Below are 22404 nucleotides of genomic sequence, written 5' to 3' on the forward strand. Positions count from 1 at the left end.
TAAAGCCTTCACTGAATGAAGGCTGGCTTCCAACTGAAGAATAGAGGTTTCAGATCCTTTGGGTAAGCCTAAAATCACCCATAGCTCAATCTTGCCCAGTATTATGTAATTTGATTCTTTTAGGTTTCAGATGTAAACTTTCCTCATTATGCTACCTGTGATCTTTTAATTGGCAATGCTGGATACTGACCCTGGGACCTTCTGCACACAAAGCAGCTGCTTCTGCTATGGCCCTTCCGCATACCCTGTCCTACCTTCTCACTTAGCAACTCCTTGCTCAGGTACAGGTTGAACTGCTCCCAGATTGCCCATCTCCTCTCAGCCACTTACCTCCTGCCCTCATTGACTGTCTGTGTAGTTTGTATTATTTTACTGGCATATGGGATCCCTGTTTAGAAGAATGTTTTGATTGTAACAGTGATGATCAAAAAATACCTGGGTTTGATCAACCACTTTATGTTCATGCCAGTATATAAGTGGTCAAATAAATCTTCCGCAGTGTCCCTCCCTTCTCCCCTTCTCCTTTCCTTTCACCCTGAAAAAAAGTTCCATGTGCTTTGCCTTTATTGAAGACAAACGGTGTGTGTGTGCGTGTGTGTGTGTGTTGTGGGGGGAGCCTCTCATGAACTGCATTTGTTTGTTCATTGTAATCAATTTTTTTTTAAAAAAAATACATATGTTTACTGCAGTGAACCTTTGTATATATGCCTCTTCGTTTCTTTTTTAAATTTTAATTATGTTTTATTTATTTGTCAGTTTGTAATATTCATTGTATTATTGTACTTAAGTAATAAGTAATGGTTTTTTAAAAAATGCCAGGACCCTTGCTCTAGATGACTGATTCAGTAGGTATTAAAGACAAGTCCCTGCCTGCCAATGATCAAGAAGCTTCTGATTCCAGCACCTCTACCCCCAAGTGCTAGGATATTGTCAGCAATAGATGATGAAACCCCAGTCTTCCCCCCCTCAGTGTCAGGAACAGTGAAGGCAGAAGGCCTAGGCTGAGGAGTCATCCAGGAGATCCACTACAAGTCTGGCAGTGTGTAGTGGAAACACTCTGAAGAACATGACTCCAGGGCAACCAGGATGATCAGAGGTCTGGAAACAAAGCCCTATGAAGAGAGACTGAAAGAACTGGGCATGTTCAGCCTGGAGAAGAGAAGATTGAGGGGAGACAGGATAGCACTCTTCAAATACTTAAAAGGTTGTCACACAGAGGCGGGCCAGGATCTCTTCTCGATCCTCCCAGAGTGCAGGACACGGAATAACGGGCTCAAGTTAAAGGAAGCCAGATTCCGGCTGGACATCAGGAAAAACTTCCTGACTGTTAGAGCAGTGCGCCGGTGGAATCAGTTACCTAGGGAGGTTGTGGGATCTCCCACACTAGAAGCATTCAAGAGGCAGCTGCACAACCATCTGTCAGGAATGCTTTAGGGTGGATTCCTGCATTGAGCAGGGGGTTGGACTCGATGGCCTTGTAGGCCCCTTCCAACTCTGCTATTCTATGATTCTATGAAGAGAAGGCCTGAGTAGTTGCAGAAAGAAGCCCATAGATAGAATGCTTCAGGAAGGGGTAATATGGACAAGGAGATCTCTTGAAGCTGCATACAAAAGGCCCCGTGCCTGTATCTGACTGGTGCTGGTGCAATAGCTTTGCTCTCCAGCATCATACAAGCTTGTTCACATCGCCTTTCTCCTTCTGGTTCTTGCTGGACAGCTCCCTGCCTCCGGCACCAGGCTTTAATTTCTCGGTGCTGCCTATCTTTAGTGGTTGATCCTCCAGCTCGCCAGTTTCCCATGCCTGGGCCTGCTATTGTCATTGTTGGTCCCCCAAACCAGTTGAACCAGAACATACACAATAGCATGAATTGATGGATTGTATTCACAGAATAGGGCTATAGCTTTCTGTTATTCCTCCTTAGGGCTGTAATGCTCTGTTCCTCCTTAGTTAGATTTATTTATTTTTCATTTACAGCATTTTAACCCTATTTTTCTGCCAAAATGGCTCCCACAGTGTCTTACATACACTGAATAATAGTAATAAAATGACAGTCTCTACCTGTAGGCTTATAATATAAAATATATGATGCAAACAGAAAAAGCATGAACAGAGAAGAAAATAATAATCAAACTCAGGCACCAATTATTGAAGTTACATAGTAGGTCTTAATGGCCAGTCAGCTGGAACAATGCAGAGAGAGTGGAGGAGCCACATGGAGCTCGCCGTTCAGTCGTTGATGGCGCGTCCTTCTCCCCACCACTCCTGCAGCTGAATGGAATGGCTGCTCCTAGGAGATAGCTGAGAAGAAAGGAGCTGATGAATTGCTGATGCTGCACTGCTTCCCATCTCTTCATCTAGGGCCTTGCTAGATGAGGGTTTAGCCCGGTGTGAGGCCTGGGCTCCCTGCTGTGCGTCCAGATGACGCACAGGGGATCCTAGGCTCAAGCAGGGCTCAAACCTCCCTGGCCTCGGGGTAACCGGCACCACTTTTGGCCCAGTTTTTCTGCAGCCCTGGGCTGAGGCTGGGGCCACGGAAGATCTAGCCCTTTCCATGGCTTTTCCCGGCTATGCTGCTTACACGCGAGTAGTCGGGAGAAGCTGCGCACTGGGCACAGCGCTCCACAGGAGCCCATCGGGCCGGGGGGGGGGAATCGCAGGGTGGAGGGAGATCGGGGCCAGGGGGGAAATCACGGGGTGGAAGAGCGGAGCCGGCGGGAGAGATGTGGGGGAAGAGCAGAGCCAGGGGACATGGGGGGGGATCACGGCTCAGGGGCGATGAGGGGGATTGGACATCACGCGCGGGCATGGGGAGAGATCAGGGGCAGGGGGAAAGAGCGGAGCCGGCGGGAGAGATGGGGGGACGAGCGGAGCCAGGGTGGGGAGATCGTGGCTGTGGGGGGGAGGGAGGTCACGGCCGGGGGGAGGGAGATTGGGGGCAGGGGGGAGTAAGGAACCTTTCTTTTAAAAAAAACACCCCTTACCTGAGCGCTCCTGTTCCGGTCCCTTTAAAACATAGAAAGAACTGCAGACGCAACGGGGCTTCCTTAACCCCATCGCGTCTGACGTCTAGCTAGAAGCAACAGCCTGCGCTAGCTGCAGCGTGAACTGGCCCCTCCACACGCCCTGATTCACAGGTAGATCTAGCAAGGCCCCTAGTGCAGCCTGATGGAATGGCTTCTGCCATTCACCTGAAAGAAATTAATATTTGTCCAGCAATAGGCATCCAAAGATCTCCTGTCATTTGTCTTTCTGCCCAAAATAATATTTGGTATTTTAAAATAATGCCTAACATTTCTTACCAAATGCAGCTCTAATTTTCTCACCAAAGAAAACAGCAAAAAAAAAAAAAAAAAAAAAAAAGGGAAAGAAATCACTTCCAAAGGGAGACACCAGAGAGGTGAACCACTGGGCAGGTTGGAAAACCTCCCGTGTGATGACCCCAATGACCCTAACGTGAGAATCCAGCCATTCCATTCCCGTTCCAAATTTTGTTTTGTGGTGATAGAGCATGGCAGAGTGTAGGGAAGATGCCTTTTATATGCGGAAGTGGTAAGAATAATTTCTGACACAAAAAATGAGCTATCTAACTCAGTGAGATTCAGTAGCCATCCCAGGGGATGTAAGAAGTCCAGGATAGCTCGTTTTGTGGCGCTTTATTTATTTATTTATTTATATTTATTTATTACACTTATATACCACCCCCATAGCCAGAGCTCTCTGGGTGGTTTACAGAAATTCTAAAATTGAGATAAAAACTAGTATACAAAATTTAAATTTTTAAAACACAGAACATACACACATAAAGCATTAAAAACCGTTAAAAAAAATAAACATGTGGTTGATTAAGATGTGCTGCCATATGCCTGGGCAAAGAAGAAAGTCAGGCGAGCCTCGTCAGGGAGATCATTCCATAGTCTGGGGGCTACCACCGAAAAGGCCCTGTCCCTCGTTGCCACACTCCGAGCCTCTCTCGGAGTAGGCACCCGGAGGAGGACCTTAGATGTTGAACGTAGTGACCGGGTATATTCACGTCGGGAGAGGCGTTCCGTCAGGTATTGTGGACCCAAGCCGTGTAAGGCTTTATAGGTCAAAACCAGCACCTTGAATTGGGCTCGGAAACATTCAGGCAGCCAGTGCAAGCGGACCAGAGCAGGTGTTATATGGTCGAACCTTCTGGTTCCCGAAATCAATCTGGCCGCTGCAGCTTCCAAACCGTCTTCAAAGGCAGCCCTATGTAGAGTGCATTGCAGTAATCTAACTTGGAGGTTACCAGAGCATGGACAACTGAAGCCAGGTTATCCCTGTCCAGATAGGGGCGTAGCTGGGCCACCAACCCTCCTGGCTTCTCCTTGAGTCCATGCAACGGCTTTGTCAGGGCCTGCTGACAAAGGGATGGGCAAACAAGCGATGTTTGAAATTGCTAGGAATGGACAAATCTGTCAATTTTGCTTTCTCTTGGTTTCTCATTTCTTCTAACTTAACTTCAGTCCATCCAAAATTTTGAGAATTTCTCCAGTCTTAAGTATGGCTCACCCTAAAGTTTGAGGGTGGTTTTTTTTAAAACAAAAAAATCACATGAAAATTTTTGCACTTTTCTCTTTATATGTGCATTTTAACATAATATAAATATTTTTGTGAACAACATTTCTAATACATTAATTTTAAAAGTTATTTTCACTAGTATACACTCTTTGTATGCATTTTTATTGGAGTACTTCATTGAAAAAATTGTAGAAGTGCAAATTTCAAAGGATAACTGAGTTTTAGTTTGTATATTGTTTTGAAAGTGTATAATTGGGTACAAATTTCTGAGTATCTGAAAAATATGTAGAAATGGTGGAAAACAAAGCTTCAACTTGGGCGGTATAGAAGTAAAATAAATAAATAAATAAATAAATGACAAACATATTGCAATGGACAGTTGGCATTACACAAGGACCCTTTCTACACCTAAGAATTATCCCAGGAAAATGGAGGGATTGTCCCTGCCCGCTCCCGGGATCCCCTGTGTGTCATTTGGCTGCACAGGGATAATCCCGGGACAATCCCGGGGGGAAAAGGAAGGTGTAGAAATGGCCAAGGAAGGAGTCTTTCCTTAGCCTACCTCATCTGTATCTGTATTTAAAAATCTCATAGCTACTTACAAACACAACAATGAAAATAAAATGCCAAAATAATCTAAATCAACTTAAGAGCAAAGCTAAGAGCAAATAACAGATCAAGGAGACAGTAAAAATAAGCACCAGATAAGCAGCATGTCAGCAGTTTAAAAACAGTAGTTTAAAAAGCCTTGGGTTGTTTATTTTTAAAGCTTCCATTAGTGTCTATATGCTAATAAATTCAGCACCAGGCAAGGGATCTTAGAAACAGAGCACCAGAGCTGAGAAGGCCCTGAATCTTGGCCACTGCCTGCTTAAAGTCTGATGGCATATGGGTGACTGAAAGAGGACCGCAGATGGCGATATTAACGATTGGGCAGGTTCATGTGGAAGAAGAGAGTTCTGTGGAAGACAAAGCATTTCCCTTGTGGCATCAGTGCGCCTCCCTTATGGTTTATACCCATATTATGTTGGAAGCATTTGAGACCTTTCATCTCCTTGATTACTCAAGTCATAATGGTATTTTCCATGCCTGACTATGCCAAGTGTGTTCTGTTCAGGCAAGCATTTTGATTTCTCAGGTTTTTAAAAACTATGAATTCAAACATATAAATTATGAAAAGTTATTAAATATGTTTCCTTTTCTTTGAAGGAAGACATTAAGACAGGGAAGGAATGATTTCAGTAAGAACATTGTAATTCTTGCCAAACTCTGTGCTTCTAGAAATTATTCTGTAAAGGTCGTCAAGCAAAATTATTGACCTTGGCAGCTTTATTTAACAAACAAGCAATCAAATAAAAATTCCATACCTCAATCTTCTTTTTATTTATGCAACTTCCCTTTGTTCTGTTCTTCTGGAAATTGCTTAAGGTTTATTTGTAGTTGGTTCAGGTGGGTTCTAAAGCAAAAGAGTCAAACTATCCTGTTTATTATATTAGTTTTCATGATGACGGCATAACACATTTTGTCTCTCAACGTTTCCCAAGGTACAACATTCAGGACAAAGACACATTTTTTGACAACGGTACCCGCAGTCGAATAGTAAGTCAATGCTGATGACATCATTGTCACTGCTGATAAAGATGTTATTATTTCTATCGTCCTATCAATGTTCATGGCATGTTATGATGTAACATAAGGAAAAAGCTCCCTGTCCCAACATGCTTGCAAACTAAATTTAGAAAAGTGAGGAGACAGCAGAGGAAGATATGAGAGAAACAAGGATAAGAAGGGATGTATATGTGCAAATACAGTTGCACATGCTTAGAATTAGTTTTGGCATGGGGGAAGCCAATCTAAAAAGTCAACCCAAAGCTTTCATGGATAAGTTAATTTTTGAACATACCCATGCAAATGTTCTATGCAAGATTTAAGTCAGGGGAAAGGAACTGAATTGGGGTGAGGTTCTGAAGTTCCCTGCCCATGACATGATGGGGTGCAGCCATGCTCTCTGACATCACAGGGCTTGGTCACGACCCCCGATATCAATGAAGTGCTGTCTGGAGCTCCAGCTGATGATTCATGTTGGGGCTGTTTTTCCCACACCACATGCTTCTCAATGAAGCTGCAGTGAGGTCATAGTAGCTTCAACATGCAGTGCCTTGTGTCATGCTTTGCCCATGCAGCAGCATCTCTGACTGGGGAAGGCTGCTCACCTTCCCAACTGAGAGAGCAATCAGCACACTAAGGATAATATCCGTGTTATCTAGAATAATTAATTGGAGATAAAAGCCTCCAGGGAGCTTGGGGAGTGGGCAGGGATGGAAATAACAGGATCCCCTGTTATTTCTGATCAGTGGTCAAGAATAAAAAAGGAGATTCTTACCACCACCACCACCCCACTTTTTAAGACCTCTTGGTAAACTTGAGACACAGGTTGAAGATGGAGCTGGCTGGGAAATGCCCATGGGCTGGATATGGTGGTGGTGGTGGTGGTGGTGGTGCTGCTGCTGCTACATACTGTTTCTGCTTCCACCTTTCATTTCTATAGGGGCATGTCACTCCACAGTGCCTCTGAGGAAGAGTGCTACATCATGACCAAGTGCGTCTTTCCAAGTGCATTGTTGGGGGAAAACACGTCTGCCTCAATGTTTTCCCTCAACCATGCCCCTCAGAAGCATTACTCTGTACAGCACCATGTACACTGATGGTGCTGTATAAATAAATAATAATAATATGTTCTTTGCAACAAGAACAGTTTTGAGATGTGTGGGGGTTTTTTTTTTTAAAAAAAAGGAGAGAAAAGAAGCTTCTGCCATTAACTTTTATGAAAAAAAGTCAAATCTCCCATCCCTAATTCTTCAGAATTTTGTGGGCTTCTTTTTCCTTCCCTTTCAGCTCCATCCTTATCCCTGTGAATCTACCAGGGCTTTTAGGACAACCTTAATAATTATAGTGACCACTTCCTTTGTGCACATTGGTTTATTGGCTTCTGCTAGCACCATGTGGAACATATAACCCTTGAAGCAAAGTTGCCTGTTAGTTATATCACTATTTTGTTCTTGCTTTTCTAATATAGGTCCATGAAATATTGAAGCGCACATACAGTACAAAAGCCAAAAACAGCATGGGTAAGAATTTGCATTTAAAAACAAGACATAATATTATTTTAAACATTGTTTTTTTAAAAATAGTTTAAACCGTTATTTTAAATTATGCAATTCATAAGCTTAGAAAAACAGATTCACAGTGCATCCCAATATATTCAAAGAACTTGCAGGAAATCTAAAATATTTGGATACTCAAAAACCATTGGGCTGTTCTGATAATATGTATTTATATAGCCAGGAGTCCTTAGATTTTAGTAGTCTTAATAGCCCTGACCCCAACTCAGGGGAGGATGTGGCCTGTTTCATGGCATCATACTAAGCTCTCTCCCTCTCCCTCTCCCTCTCCCTCTCTCTCTCTCTCTCTCTCTCTCTCTGCTATATATATATTTAGTATCAATGTGTCCTGTTTGGGGGCTTCCAAGGTCATTGGTGGAAGAAAAAAGTCCAATATGGTTGCCAACAAACACCCCCCCCCAAAGTGTTATAGTAGAACGTTCAGCAAATTATCATACACCAGTAGAAATTATCATACACCAGTAGAAATTATCATACACCAGCAAATTATCATACACCATCTGGTTTGACATCACTTGTTTCCGTTCAAGAGCCGTAACACAAGACTTTCTCCCTTCTCACACTTTGTGCTGCTTTTGTCATCTAACCAAAGAAGCACCATGTTAGCTTTTACCAGTTCAACTGGTTGGAGATTTACAATAATACAATACAGTAACGTTTCATTATGATATATTATATTATAAACACATCCCAATATTATTTGCCAATTCCTTCATTTTGATTATTTGTTCACACGTTTCCCCTCCAGTTTTTTCCATCTCAATTTCAAGCACATTTCCTTGATAGTAAGCCCCAATGAATTCAGTAGAATCTGTTCCTGAGTTTAGCAATGCACTACTGGTTCCAAGAAGAAGAAGAAGAAGAAGAAGAAGAAGAAGAAGAAGAAGAAGAAGAAGAAGAAGAAGAAGAAGAATTGTTGTTCCCTCAGGCTGACTTTAATATTATTATTATTGGTTCTATTGGCTTATAGGTCAAGTGTGTGTTGGTTGTGTTGTGCTTTAGATGAGTGCCTTCACCTACTTGTGAGGGCACCTGTCCCAGTTATGGAATGACCACCCGAGAGAGGCCTGGGAGGCACCTTCTAGGTATTTATGAGAATTTTGTTTCAGTTTGTTAAAGATCAGGACTTGCCCCATTCACAACCCTGAACATGAACACGGTAACATTTTTCAGGCACACTTCACATATTCTCGAATGTGCACTGTGGGAAAGAAGAAGGAGCAAGTGAGATAGGAGCCAGCAAAGAGACTATCAGGGCCTGTTCCAGTTGGATTGCCCCTCCCCACAGAGCCAAATGACAGCAGTTGCCCTGTGGGAAGGAGCTGGCTGTGTTGTTGTATTCTATTTTTTTGAACTCTTGTTGAGTTCATTGTGCTTTATAAATATTGTAAGCCACTTTGAGGACTTTAGTCAAAAAGTGGGATAAGTAAGTAAACCATCCATTGTGGGAAATGATATTCTGAGCATCATTTCCAGACAGGACTGTCATGTTTGAAGGCACCTGCTACCTACTGCTTCATTCTTCTTTCAAAGATTACGTCTTTTTCCCTTGGCTGAAATCCAAGGGTTTCATACATTACACTGCTCATGCAAAATTAATCCTAGCAGACAATGAGATGCAAACTGTTCAGAAAACATTGTTCTGCTTCAGACAATCAGATGTGATCCTGGCTTATTTTTCTGGTTGTTAAGTGACAGTAAACCAGAGTCCTGTAGTTCAGATATAATATGGAAATCTGGCATAATATAAGACAGGATTTCATGCCTCAATACAGAATTGGAGGAGTACTCATTTCTATCCATTTTGGACAGAGAATTTGTGGAAAGGGGTAGTTTCAAATAATTTCAAATAAATAAGTAAATAAACAAGTAAATAAACAAGTAAATAAATAAGTAAATAGTTTTATCCATGGCAATGACAAAGAGAGAGATTCCTTTATTTGCATCAGCCGCAGGCCTTAGCATTTGAAATGGCAATGACAAACAGAAGTCAAGGCTGAAAATTAGCTATAAAAATTCAAGCAGTGTTCCTTTCTCACAGCTCCATCGGATGAGCATTTTATCGCACACTCATTACTGGGCACTCACGGATTTTTGTGATGCCTGCCTCCCGCCCCTTCTTTTTCACGTGACAAAAAAACACCCCAGTAAGTCTGACTTATTTTTAAAGACGGAAGTAAACACGATTTCCCCTTGTTAGATGATGCTCTCACAGGGAATTAATTCTTAATCCACTCTGCTACACAATGGCCCATTGTTCAAAATTCTCTTTCGTAGATTTTGTCAGTAAATGTAAATGGTGAATTCTTTGGTTATGGAAATATTCAATGAATATTTGGTGTTCAACATCACCATTTTATTGAAGATATATTTTATGAAAACTTTTCAGTGGAAGTAAATGTTTAATCACTTCAGTTTTCAGTAGCAGATAGTATTTGAACTGCTGACATGTTCCAAGAATTAGTTAATTTCAGTTGACATGGATGAACGCAGATGGTAGAATCAGAAAACAACACTTTGAATATTGCAAAAAACTAAAACAGCTGAAATTCCAATTTATGCCAAATTTGAATTACAAAATTCAAATTTTATGGTCAAAATTCAACATTAAATTCTGAATTGCAAAAATTGATTTTTTTTAAAAGAGTTTGAATGGTTTGGAAATTTAATTTCAGCTCTAAGTTGAAGCTCCCGTAGTGCTCTGAACATTATTCCATTGGCAAGTTGTAAGTAAAATTAAAATTAAAAATGATGATAAAACTTCTTTTAAACTATAACTATTAATATAGAATTACGTTTATTTGTTTGTTTTTCCATAGGTATTAACACATTAATTGCAAACAATGTGTATGAAACAGCTTATCCCCTTCATGATGTAGGTATACATTTTTAATCCTTATTTTTATAAGAACCTTGTTAAATATCAAAGTACTTTTAATTATTGCTATGTATCAGATACAGCTGGGTTATACAAAACATTTTCTGCTAACAAGCAGTGTCCTGGTTTGGGCTTACACACAAAGCCCCCGTTTTACACATTTTCTGCATGAAGTGGGGACTAGAACCCGGATCTCCTGACTCCCAGCCCAACACTTTAGCTGCTACACCACTGTGAGCTTCCATGTGATCTAGGATGCTGAGGGTACAGGTTTCCAGATTGCACTGAAGGCTATGAATGGAGAGTTTTATGCACACAGGCTTTACTGCTTAGCCATCCATGTTCAACTGGTGGACATTGGGAGTGTGGCAAACATCTCTCTATGTATGTGTTGTGATAACAAAATGTGGTGGTCTGAAAACAAGCCAAAGAGAAGAGTGGTCCTCAATACATCCAAGTTTAAGTACCACTGCACTTAAGCTGAGCCCACATTACCTACTACTCTCTTTTGTAAACCACCCAGAGAGCTTCGGCTATGGGGCGGTATATAAATTTAATAAATTAAATAAATAAATACTATGCTGTCTAGTGAAAGGAGAGGAGGAATCCTAGTGCTGGCACCATACCGTTTACATTTGACTATTGTTCAGATGTGGTCAAATTATACTCAAGAATTCAAATCATTAATTAATTATATTTATAATACTTATATTGTGCTCCACATCCAAAAGTTTTTGGATTAGTGAACAACAGACAGGATTAAAGAATAAAAGCCCATATTAAAAATACTATTTTTAAAAGAAACAGAGTTCTGATAAAACCCGAGTTCTGGTAAAACCATGGCCAGCTTCTTGAAACAACAACTTTTTCAGGAGGCACCATACGCCACACAACATTGGTACCTCCCTGACCTCCAAAGTCAAGGAATTCCACAGGAAAGGTGCAACCACACTGAAGACTCTTCTCCTAGTGGACTCCATTCGGGCCACATGTTTTCTACTCTGCTAATATTTACAGCTGTGTGTGAGAGAGATTTAAGTCAGGGAATTAGTGCAGGGGCAAAGGACTAAACCTCACCCCATACTACATCCCAGTTCAAAACTACACCCACCCCCACCTTCTGGCTGGAAGGAGGAGCAGGAGGAGAGGAGGAGGAGGAGGAGGAGGAGGGACTTTCAATCAAGAAACTCCAATTATTAATGTGTAGTTTGGATCTTTGCAGATGTGCCTGCAAGTATAGAATGTGGCAAATAGGGGAAGCAAGATTGTGTGGTTTATTTGGGAGGGGAAAGGGCAGAACAAGCACTCTGGAATGAGTTGAGGATTGAGAAGTCCTAGTCCCAGGCCCAGCGGAGTTGTGTGAGACCATGAGTGAAAAAAGAACAGTGGAGGAGAGGAGAGAAGACAGAGAGGGGGAAGGGTAAGATGTTATGGATACGAGAAATGCAGTTCCAAGTATTTATATTTTGTGGTAGTTGGTAATAAAAACTGGGGGTTGAGCACAAACTTCACGAATACAATTGTTTTAGGAATTCAGGAATCTAGCTTTCCCATCTCCACAGTCCAGAATGGTTTGCCCTTATTATGCAAAGTACATAGCGATGCCATTCTTTTAATCCTGCATTGGATCTGATATTTCTGGTAACTATGAGGGATGAGGTTTCCTCCAAACTATAGGCAACCAAGGCAAGGCATAGATGTGGAGTAGAAAGCAGTTTGTGCTAACTATGTTTGACTTAAAATGACTGGGCAATGTGTTTTAATTCTAAAAAGGTTTTATTCCATTCACTAGGGATTCGCTCTGTAATATTTCTTACCATTTGCATTATTTTTCCAGGGTGAATATGAAGGTGAAAATAAAGAAATTAATGAAAGAAAGGTAAACTATTTTACTTAGTCATTTTGGTTTATTTTGGACTTGTATGCTTTGACCCATTAATTGCAAACAAGTCTTTGTGATGAAAATCAACCACAAACAGGGCACAGACCCACCTGGAGTTTTCCTGCTCTTCGACAGCTCCCAGTCATTCCAGAAGAGCTTGCATAGGAGAACTTTCCATTGGATTGGATCCATAGTGTGGCGTTCTGATCTCTTGTGCTGTTCTTCTACTAATTGTCTTGAGTATAACTCAGTTGTGTTTTATCAGAATGTCCTCAGCAGGTTTTGATTTTGTTATACATCTGTGACTGCAACTCCCATCAGTCCTAGCCAGTATAGCTAGTGGTGAGGGCTGGTGGCAGTTGAAGTCCAACAATATCTGGAGGCCCATCCCTGCTGTACAAGGTAGTAACTAGTGATTAAAATAAATATAATTCATACAAGCATTTATAACAAGTTGTGTTCATCTGTTTATCACATCTATATATCATAGTTCCCAACATTGTTTTTACTCTTGTTTTTGTCAGAACAAGAGTAAGCAACTGGTTGAGTAGGTGGAAAGGGAAGAGAGTGATGCACTGACTTCAGAGAGAGAGGAGGAGAGAGGCAACTCCCTCCCTCTCTCAGCCTAAGCCAGCTCCTGTGTTGCAATTGAGGCAGAGGGGAGGAAGAAGCATTTAAAATGGTCACTTTGCCTCCCCTCCCCAAATTGGGGTACAATGCATCTGTAAGGGGGTGAACTTGGAGAGTGGAAGGGCCAAAACAAAAGGAGATCCAAAGGGTAAAATAATAACATTCCACCTTGCTCTTGGTCCATGTGATTCTAATCCTATGGAAAGAAAAATGCCCAAATATTTTCACTACAGGTGGCATTTCCAAGGCCTTTACCAATTGAATAAGCATATCTTATTTAGCCTATATGTAAGAACACAGTAGTGTAAGCCAATCTACCACACCGACTTTTCTTATTCTGTTTTAATCTAAAGCTCGAGCAGTGCAGACATGCAGAATTTTTTGAAAGTTTGAAAGAATTCAAAGCTCAAGTTTAAATAGCAATTAATTTCCTCCATGCCAAACAGCCAGGGCAGCCCCTCCATCAGCGGGTTGATGGATAGACTTGCTCAGCCATTCAGAGTGGTGTCCTGGACACAGCCACGTCATTGGCTGTTGCCACTATTGGGGAGGGGGACGGAGACAGCCAATCAGGGCAGGTGAGGGTGGGGGTGGGGCTGCATACAAATTTCAGAGGGGGGATTCACTATGCATGAGCCACATTTACATTATTTGGGAGCCCCTCCATGGTGTTGGGACTGAGGAACCAAAAAGTGGGACAGGGACAGGACTGCTAGCGCCCGTGGCAACATGGGTTTTGTATTTGATAATCAGAGGTAATCTACCTCTCGACATAGCTATCATAGGTCATAGCTACTGATATATAAATCTTACCTCTATTACATCCATACTAGTGAACTATTCAATAAACGACGTCAATTAATTCCATAACTTAGGGCACAATCCTATGGACTGCACCCTCGCTGCTTAGAATACCATTTCTGTCTATTCAGTCTTTCTATAATGTTAATAATTTTGTGAAGCTGTGTCATGTCCTCTCCTCAGGGCCAAAGTCCAAATGGCCACCTTTATGTTGAAGAAAAAACAACCATGGGGCTCCGGACTGGACCATTCTCCCAATCAGGATTAGACCCCTATTTATTTATTTATTTATTTATTACATTTCTAGACCGCCCAATAGCCGGAGCTCTCTGGGCGGTTCACAAAATTGCCTATTGCAATTTCCTGCCAGATGTTTTCTGTCTGCTGTTAGTTGCCCTTGAAGGTGTTGGTAATGGAAAGAGTAATTTGGGGGAAGGGCAAATAAAAGGGATTGGCTCATCAGGAAACTGCCATGGACCCCAGTTCAGATCGAGAGAATAGTTCAGATTGGGGCACTGCAGCTACTTTTTCTTTAAAATAAAAATGGGCCATTCAAGTATCCCCTCCTTTTTCTTTAAAAAAGAAATAGAAAAAAGCATGAATAATGTAATGTGTAGTTTGGCCATTCTGTTCTTAAGTTCAAATCTTCAGGATTTCATTATAACCATGTCGCCACGGCTGGTCATTTTACTTGGTCTTCTTGAAATGGGGTGACTATAATATAGTATAGTTTTCTAAATCTGCCTGAAAACTTTAGATCTATATAATGACATTAGCATGCTCACTGTTTTATTCATTATCAACTCTTTTCCTAATAATTCCTGACATTGAATTTTCTCTTTTCACGATGGTATAAATGTTCTACGTGAAGAGACTGATTCCCACATGTGGATTGGCTTCTGCAGACTGAACTTCCTGAACAAATGAAGCTGCTTAATATACTCTGTCAGGCCATTGGTAAAAGTATCCCAGCGTTGTCTATTCCAGCTGGTTTTCTACAGTCCCAGACAGAGAACTTTCCCACCACTCCACTACTGAATATGAGACCTTCCCACACTTATCCTTGCTTCTTATCTTATCTTTAGCAGTGGGTTGGTGAAAGACTACAAGGGATGTGTGACAAAGTCATTCTCTCAAGAGTTTTTTTTAAATGAATTTATGTAATTTACACCTCCAAGACCTGAATGGGGACCAAATCTATGCATTTCTGAGTGTGCATTTCAGCAACGAAAAAATGTGTTCGACCACATGTGCACAAGTGAAAAAAACTGGGGAAAATGTGTACATTTCTAAAATGCACACAAACATACTTTATTCAATTGGTAATAATAATATTTATTTCTTAGCCGCCTCACCCTCTGGATTGAGGTGGGGTACAACACAAATACAAAACACTGTAAAATATGTATATGTGTATACGTGTCCAAAAATATGTATATTTAAAATGCACACAAAAATACATAGATTAAAAGCTGTTTGCTACCCCACCCTCTTTGATGTGTCCTCTTTAAAGTCCATATGCAATTTCCACTCCCTTGCTAGTAGCGTGTGCTCCAACCCCCACCCCACCCAAGGCAGAGGTGGACTGAGGCCAGATCTACACGTCGTTGTGAAGTTGCTTCTGTGCGCGTTTTTTTAAGACGCACCTAAATGAAGCGCGTCTTTCTTTGCCGTCTCTGGCGCTTTTTCTTTCGTTTCCTTTCGTTGGAGTGGTTCACAATCTTCTAAATTGCTGTCCCTTCCGGATGCTTGTGGTGGGGGTGGGGGGACCAGCATTGAAAGCCAGCTCAACACATTCCTGAGCATCAGAGTAACTGACTCTGTTCTCCCTTGCTCCCCCCCTTTTTTAAAAAAATCCGTCTCAGGGAGCTTAGGATCGGGCTATACATATATTTAGGACTGAAATGGAATTTTGCTTGAAGTAGGGGCGGGTGGGTAGAGCCATTGAAACACACAAGTTTCAGGATTGCTGCTGTGCAATCCTCTGTGTGCCTTCTCTAAAGTAAGTCCCATTGAACTCAATGGGCTTTACTCCCAGGAAAGTGTCTATAGGATTGCAGTCCTTATAATTGGAAGAATTTCATCGAGGCAATCGAGCTTAGAAACTAGGACTCTTTTATTGCTGGAGAGATTGATTGCTGAAATCCATGGGACCGAGGGCGGCGGGCTTTAGAAGAACACCTCCAGAAAATAGGGGGGACCCTCAAGAGTTCCAGCGCCTCCTCAACGTCGTTTCCTCTAATCCCGGAAATGTCTCCGTGTGTGTCTTTTGTCTCTCCCCCTCCCTCCCTCCCTGCTATAATTAGCCCCGTCCCCAAACACGGAGCCAGTTTGGTTACAGCTGGGGTAGCCCCCTCTCTCCTCCCCATAGGCCTGGGGGGCTGCACAGATTAGCCCGCTGGGTCGACCTGATATAAACACGACTGGGGGGGGGGGGAGGAAAGCAGGTATTGGAAGGTTAAGGTTGCTTCTCATAGCTTGTGTCCTTAGTTGAAGGTTACCCAGTGGTGATAATGATTGACCAGGCTGAGGCGCAGGGAAAGAGCCTGGCTGGGATCGGAAGTGGAAAGGCAACAAAAAATCTGGGCGGAGTGGGGCAGTGAGGAAACAGCGAAGAAATGTCACACACGTTGGAGGAAGGAACGCATTAAATTCACTTAAGACGGAGTAAATAACAGCGCTCAAAAGCCGGGAAACCGTGATTTGAAAGTAAGGCTGTGTGTCTCGAGAAGCTTTCGGGCGCACTCGAGGCGCACGGAAGCGACTTCACAACGACGTGTAGATCGTCCCTGAGACACTCTGGGTCGGGTTTCCTTATAAGGAAGCCCTGTTGAGGAAAATTTATATACGAGCTGATAAAGCAAAAGGTAATCTTAATTAACCCTCTTTGGACTCACATTGCAAAAAGGGCCCCCTGAAACAAATTTGTTTGGTCATTATCTACAGCAGATGCTCACCCTAAGACTGTTCACTAAGAGCAAAGGAATTTCCCTGCTTAAGGCAGCAACCCCTGTATTTGCTTACACGAGAGTAGGTCCTATTGAAATCAATGGGCTCTACTTCTTAGGATGGTGCTGTGAGTTATTTAAATGCATACATTATGAAAAATGTATACATACTGGGTTTTTTTATATATATTGCAAGCTTATGCAGAAACAGGACGGAACAAACTTAATCTCAAGGTGGATAGATCTGTCCATCCCATCTGAATATTGAATGTGCAGGTGCATAAATATATTTGAAATAAATAAATATCCATGTAAACAAACACTTGTAATATAATGTATCAAGGTGTTCTCCTGCACAACACTCCAATAAAATGGATGGGAGCTGCACAAAGTCACTCCCATTCATTTCAATGGAGCATTATTCTGGAGAGTTTCCCCATGGATTGTTCTCCTAAACAGAATTTGACAAACACAATGTCTGGCCACTAAGGGGTGCTGAAAATCCACGAATGAATAAAATCCAGTCAAAGGAAGCTGCCCTTTTACCTGTAACAGGGGAGGCAGCCTGCCGCTCACCAAAGGTAGCTAAAACTTTCTTCTGGAGGACAGAAGAAAGATCACCTGCTCTAACATAGCAGGTGATCTACAAGGATTCCCTGGACAAAATGGCAAAGGGTGTCAGGGTGCTGGTGGAGGACATGACTTGAAAATGGCTTCATGCCTGGAAAAATATTCACCAAACCAGTTGGGCTGCCCTTCTTTTCATCCTGCTTATTTAGGTTCTCTTATGAAGTGTTAAGTATTAAAAACATAAAAGGTTCTTTCCAGAAATACTGCATTGATTGCTCACATATGTTTCTGTTGCCCAGCCATAAGACTTGACTGTAGCATTTCTGTGTATAACATCATATGTTTTTTATCTGAATCCGAATAGTTTCAGTGTTTAATTTCCTGAAATGCCCTGATCAGATTTAAAGCGAGAGAGACATTAAAAACAACATCTCGTTTCTACCCTGACCTTTTTTGATAGGGTCCCTTTTAAGGTACAAGTGTGAAAAGAAGGAAAACCTCGTAGGGGTTTACTCCCCATAGGGGAGTAAAAAATAAGCCAAAGGCAAGGGCGGAACCAAGGAATCTTCTACAATAATATTATTAGTAAAAGGCTTATTAAAGTGCCAGGTGCCTATGCGTTTCAAACGCGGCTGTGTTCTTCCTCAGGGCTTTATAACGTTAGTGCAGTTGTCTGCAGAAGCTGCTAGGTTCTTCTGCAGACAGCTGCACTAATGTTATAAAGCCATGAAGAAGAACGCAACCGTGTTCAAAACGCGTAGGTACCTGGCACTTTAATCAGCCTTTTACTAATAATATTATTGTAGAAGATTCCTTGGTTCCGCCCTTGCCTTTGGCTTATTTTTTACTCCCCTTTAAAGTACATCTGAAACTTCCACTCCCTTGTTAGCCGTGTGTGCCCCTCCCTCCCTGCTCCAGACGCTGGTGGACGTAGACTGTCTGGGTTTTAAGGAAGCCCCTGTTGATTAAGATTGAGGTACCAGCTCAATTTTTAAAAAAAACATGGCTTCATCTGGCAGCAGTGGCACGCTCTCTTTTTAAACTTTTAAAATTGAAATTCACCTCTACCAGGGCCATCATTCCAGGGGCATATTGGGATGGGAAAATATGTCAGTGGGAGCTCTGGTCCGGCTACAGCCATTGGGCATATGGACGAACTTCTAAACTTTAAAGTTAAAATTAGATTTTTAAAGAAGATTTGCCACTGAAACAGGCAGTATGTTCTGAATTCTAAAAGGCCACTTCATGAAGTCATGCCTCTTTTTGTTCTTGTTTTTTGCAGGGTGGTAGTGGAAATGCTCCCCCTGTTCAGCAGAAGCAGAAATATTGAGGAGGTTTTCTTCAGCCCTTATAGGGAGAGCAATATTTTGTGAAAAATCATGGTGCTGCGTAAGCCAATCGGATTTGTATAAACGATAATGTACCTGAGGGCACATAGACAATTGGAAGTGAAGCAACATTTCCTGGGTTATGGCATTAGTAAACATTATTATTATTATTATTATTATTATTATTAGGCAGCCATATATAGTAACGTATTCTAGAGATACATATTTCCCTTACAATCTGTTAGCATAGTTAACAGTTTAAAATGAACCTTACTAATGACAGTTATGTGAAATGTTAGGCTGGGCCTTGGATTGTGCCTTATGGTGCAGTCATATGTTTACTCAGATGTGTTCAGTGGGGATTCCTCCCTACTGCATCTTCAGACTTCTTGTAGCTTTAATGTTGTACATTCCAACATCATTATTATTTATTACATTTATATACCGCCCCATAGCTGAAGCTGTCTGGGCGATTTACAAAGGTTTGAAAGCATACCCATGATGTACCAGGAACAGGTACCCCAAAGGTAGGGATTTCCCATAGTAAACTGGGGTGCATCCCTTTGAATGTGTGCTTTCGTACTACGTAAACAATGCCTCATTTTGGAGTTCATTGTAACCCCTATCCACGTATAACTGATTTCTTGATAAATCTGTTCAGTGCTTGCAGCCCAGTCTTCTTAATCAGGGATAAGTATTCTTGTGGTCGTCCTGCATAGCCTTAGAACATGCCTTGTCTAGAGTGTAGACCCCACATTATAAAACATTCAGTGGTTGATTTTGAAAGAAAGGTGATGGGCTTCATTCCTGTCTGAAATGTGCATCTTCTTTCCCAGACAGCGTGGATTTTAATTCCCAGTATGTGAGGCATGCTGTGGTTATTCACATACGTTTCATGGAGTACATTGATATTATTATTTCACATGCTGTGGAGCTGAGACTAACATACACACACATACAAACACAACAAGAGAGAGAGTACTGGGCCTGAGCTCACATGTTGTGGCTCCAATTAAGCCCTGAGAATTTTTTTTGGTGTAATTTATATGCAATATATAAACTATCTTCTGTTTTTTTCCCTTCAGTTGCTGTATCAAGAATGGGCAAGATACGGAGCGTTTTACAAGTTTCAACCTATTGACCTTATAAGGTAATAGATCATTCAAGTGCACTGAGACAGATTCCTGGTTAGTGTAAACTGGCAAAGCTCCATTAATTTACATTATATAAAGAACTTGACCATTGGTCTTGCATGTGGAGGGGCATTTTTCTTCTTTTCCAGTATATAACATCACAGACTTTATTGGAGAAGAATGTAAATATTCATTGAAATATAACCGTATTTATTCCCGCCCCCCGTCCCAAATATTATTTAATTGTGCTTTAGGTTTTGACTTAGATTCTCTTTACAACGATGCTCACTAACAAATAATATCAGCAGATTAATAAAGAGATTCTATTTGCATTTCTGTGTTTGCATAGCAGTCGTAGAATTATGTGGCAGGTTCCTCTTCCTATTTATTTATTTATTACATTTTTATACCGCCCAATAGCCAAAGCTCTCTGGAAAGGTTTGCCACCCAGTATACAGTCTGATATCATGTTCAATAATAGCAATCACTGCTAAGCCAGTTTATGGGATGAAAACCTTTGAAATGTGATGACATCCTTGTGGAGGACCCAAATAGCTAATTGCTCTTCATGTGACTATCAGCACAATTAATCAAACACCATTGTAGAGGTAAAAGGCATTCCTGTGAATTCAAATGATTATTTAAACCAATGGTTTTCTGGTGCATGCCAGGGTTGCTCAATGAGAAGGTTAGTAATCCTAAAAGACATTGTATCCACAGTTTCTGACCTTCCCCCATAAGAGACAACTGCAAACAAATGGGTCAATGTGTTTATTGTGCACACTCCATACACACAGGGCTAAAATGAGGGTCATCAAGCCTAGTGAGCACATAGTATAATCTGAGAATGTGGTTTAGAATATCCCCAGAATGTTCTCATTGTGTACTCTGTAGAAGGTTTTCTGCAGACAACTCAATGTGGAAAGGGTTCCATGGAAATAGGAAATTTGAAAACCACATCACTATGGGATTTGCTGCCAGTCAGATAGCATCCTCATTGAATTGAGTTATAAGATAGCATTCAGATTCCTCTTTCTGTGCTAAAGCACTGCTTCTGAGGTGGTTTTATGCTAACTTTTCTCGAGGCCTCAGCACAGATATGACTTCAGTGCACCATGCTGTAGTGTAACAGAGATCATTATCTGCACATTATATGACTCACGCTTGGTCTGTGGTTGAGCAAATGCGGAAGATGTGAAGAGATGAGATGGGACATGGGTTTGAAAAAACTGAATAGGCTTCCAAGGTAGGTGACTCAGCATCACTTAGTGTCTTTTGTTTGTCTTACCCTTTTCTCCTAAAGGCATTTGAAATTCCTTCCAGTTTATGTCACACATCAAAATGCTTCCCAGGTAGCTCATACTTGTTAGATGTTTCTCCTCTTCTTTCTTCTCAATCCACTCTCAGTTTACACTTTGGGATCAAATTTGTGCAGCTTATTCCATTTATTAATAAGCCCAGTCCATTTACTAGCTGCTAGTCTTTATGTTGGCTTGGAAACACTAGAGAAAGAATGTCACTACAGATGTCTCATTCAAATTGTGCATGGATTTTAATATCATTAGCATTTGCCAAGGACATGGTCTGAAAAGTCAAATTTGCTGACTTTAAGCAAATCTGGGTCTGATCAGTGTCTGGATAGGAAAGCACTACATACACTACCTTCAACTTTCTAGAAGAAATGTAGGAAGTAGATGTAATAAATAAACAACTTTCAACGTATGAAATGCTTTCCCTTCTTTTTGTCATTTCCTTCTGTGAGCTAGGTTAAACTGGGAGGCAGTTTAAGATTAAACCAAAATTCAATCTAACATCCTACCAGATGCCCTCAGGATGCTCACCAGCAGGGTGTGAAGACCATAGCCCTCCCACACTAACACAGCCCCTCCACAATATCAACAACTAGGAATGAGTGGCATACTGCTTCTATACATGGAGGTTCCATTTAGCTAGCATAACAAATATCAATTGATCCATTAATTTACCTGATCAACCTTTAAGGACATCTAGGCCAGTTGTCATCACCACACTTGTAACAATGGATTCCCTTATTAAGTTATGTGTTGTGTCAAAAAAGGCTTCCCTTTCTCCTGAATCATAGAATCATAGAATAGCAGAGTTGGAAGGGGCCTATAAAGCCATCGAGTCCAACCCCCTGCTCAACGCAGGAATCCACCCTAGAGCATCCCTGACAGATGTCCAGCTGCCTCTTGAATGACTCTAGTGTGGGAAAGCCCACAATCTCCCTAGGTAACTGGTTCCATTGTCATGCTGCTCTAACAGTCAGGAAGTTTTTCCTGATGTCTAGCTGGAATCTGACTTCCTGTAACTTCAGCCCAGATCGAGAAGAGATCCTGGCCCTCCTCTGTGTGACAACCTTTCAAGTGTTTGAAGAGTGCTATGATGTCTCCCCTCAATCTTCTCTTCTCCAGGCTAAACATGCCCAGTTCTTTCAGTCTCTCTTCATAGGGCTTTGTTTCCAGACCCCTGATCATCCTGGTCGCCCTCC

The 22404-nt window shown here is 41.6% G+C and overlaps 1 protein-coding gene across 1 annotated transcript in view; it reads left to right on the forward strand.

The window, feature by feature from the left end:
- The window catches only part of ANO2 (anoctamin 2), a 205830-nt gene that overhangs the window by 41351 nt on the left and 142075 nt on the right, over positions 1-22404 (forward strand). Inside the window, exons 4-8 of the mRNA XM_063135031.1 lie at positions 6088-6142; positions 7620-7671; positions 10545-10600; positions 12441-12482; positions 19848-19912. Of these exons, the coding sequence (XP_062991101.1) occupies positions 6088-6142; positions 7620-7671; positions 10545-10600; positions 12441-12482; positions 19848-19912 (270 nt within the window). The remainder of the gene's footprint in view (positions 1-6087; positions 6143-7619; positions 7672-10544; positions 10601-12440; positions 12483-19847; positions 19913-22404) is intronic.

Source organism: Elgaria multicarinata, chromosome 9, assembly GCF_023053635.1.
Source record: "Elgaria multicarinata webbii isolate HBS135686 ecotype San Diego chromosome 9, rElgMul1.1.pri, whole genome shotgun sequence".
Classification (NCBI taxonomy): domain Eukaryota; kingdom Metazoa; phylum Chordata; class Lepidosauria; order Squamata; family Anguidae; genus Elgaria; species Elgaria multicarinata.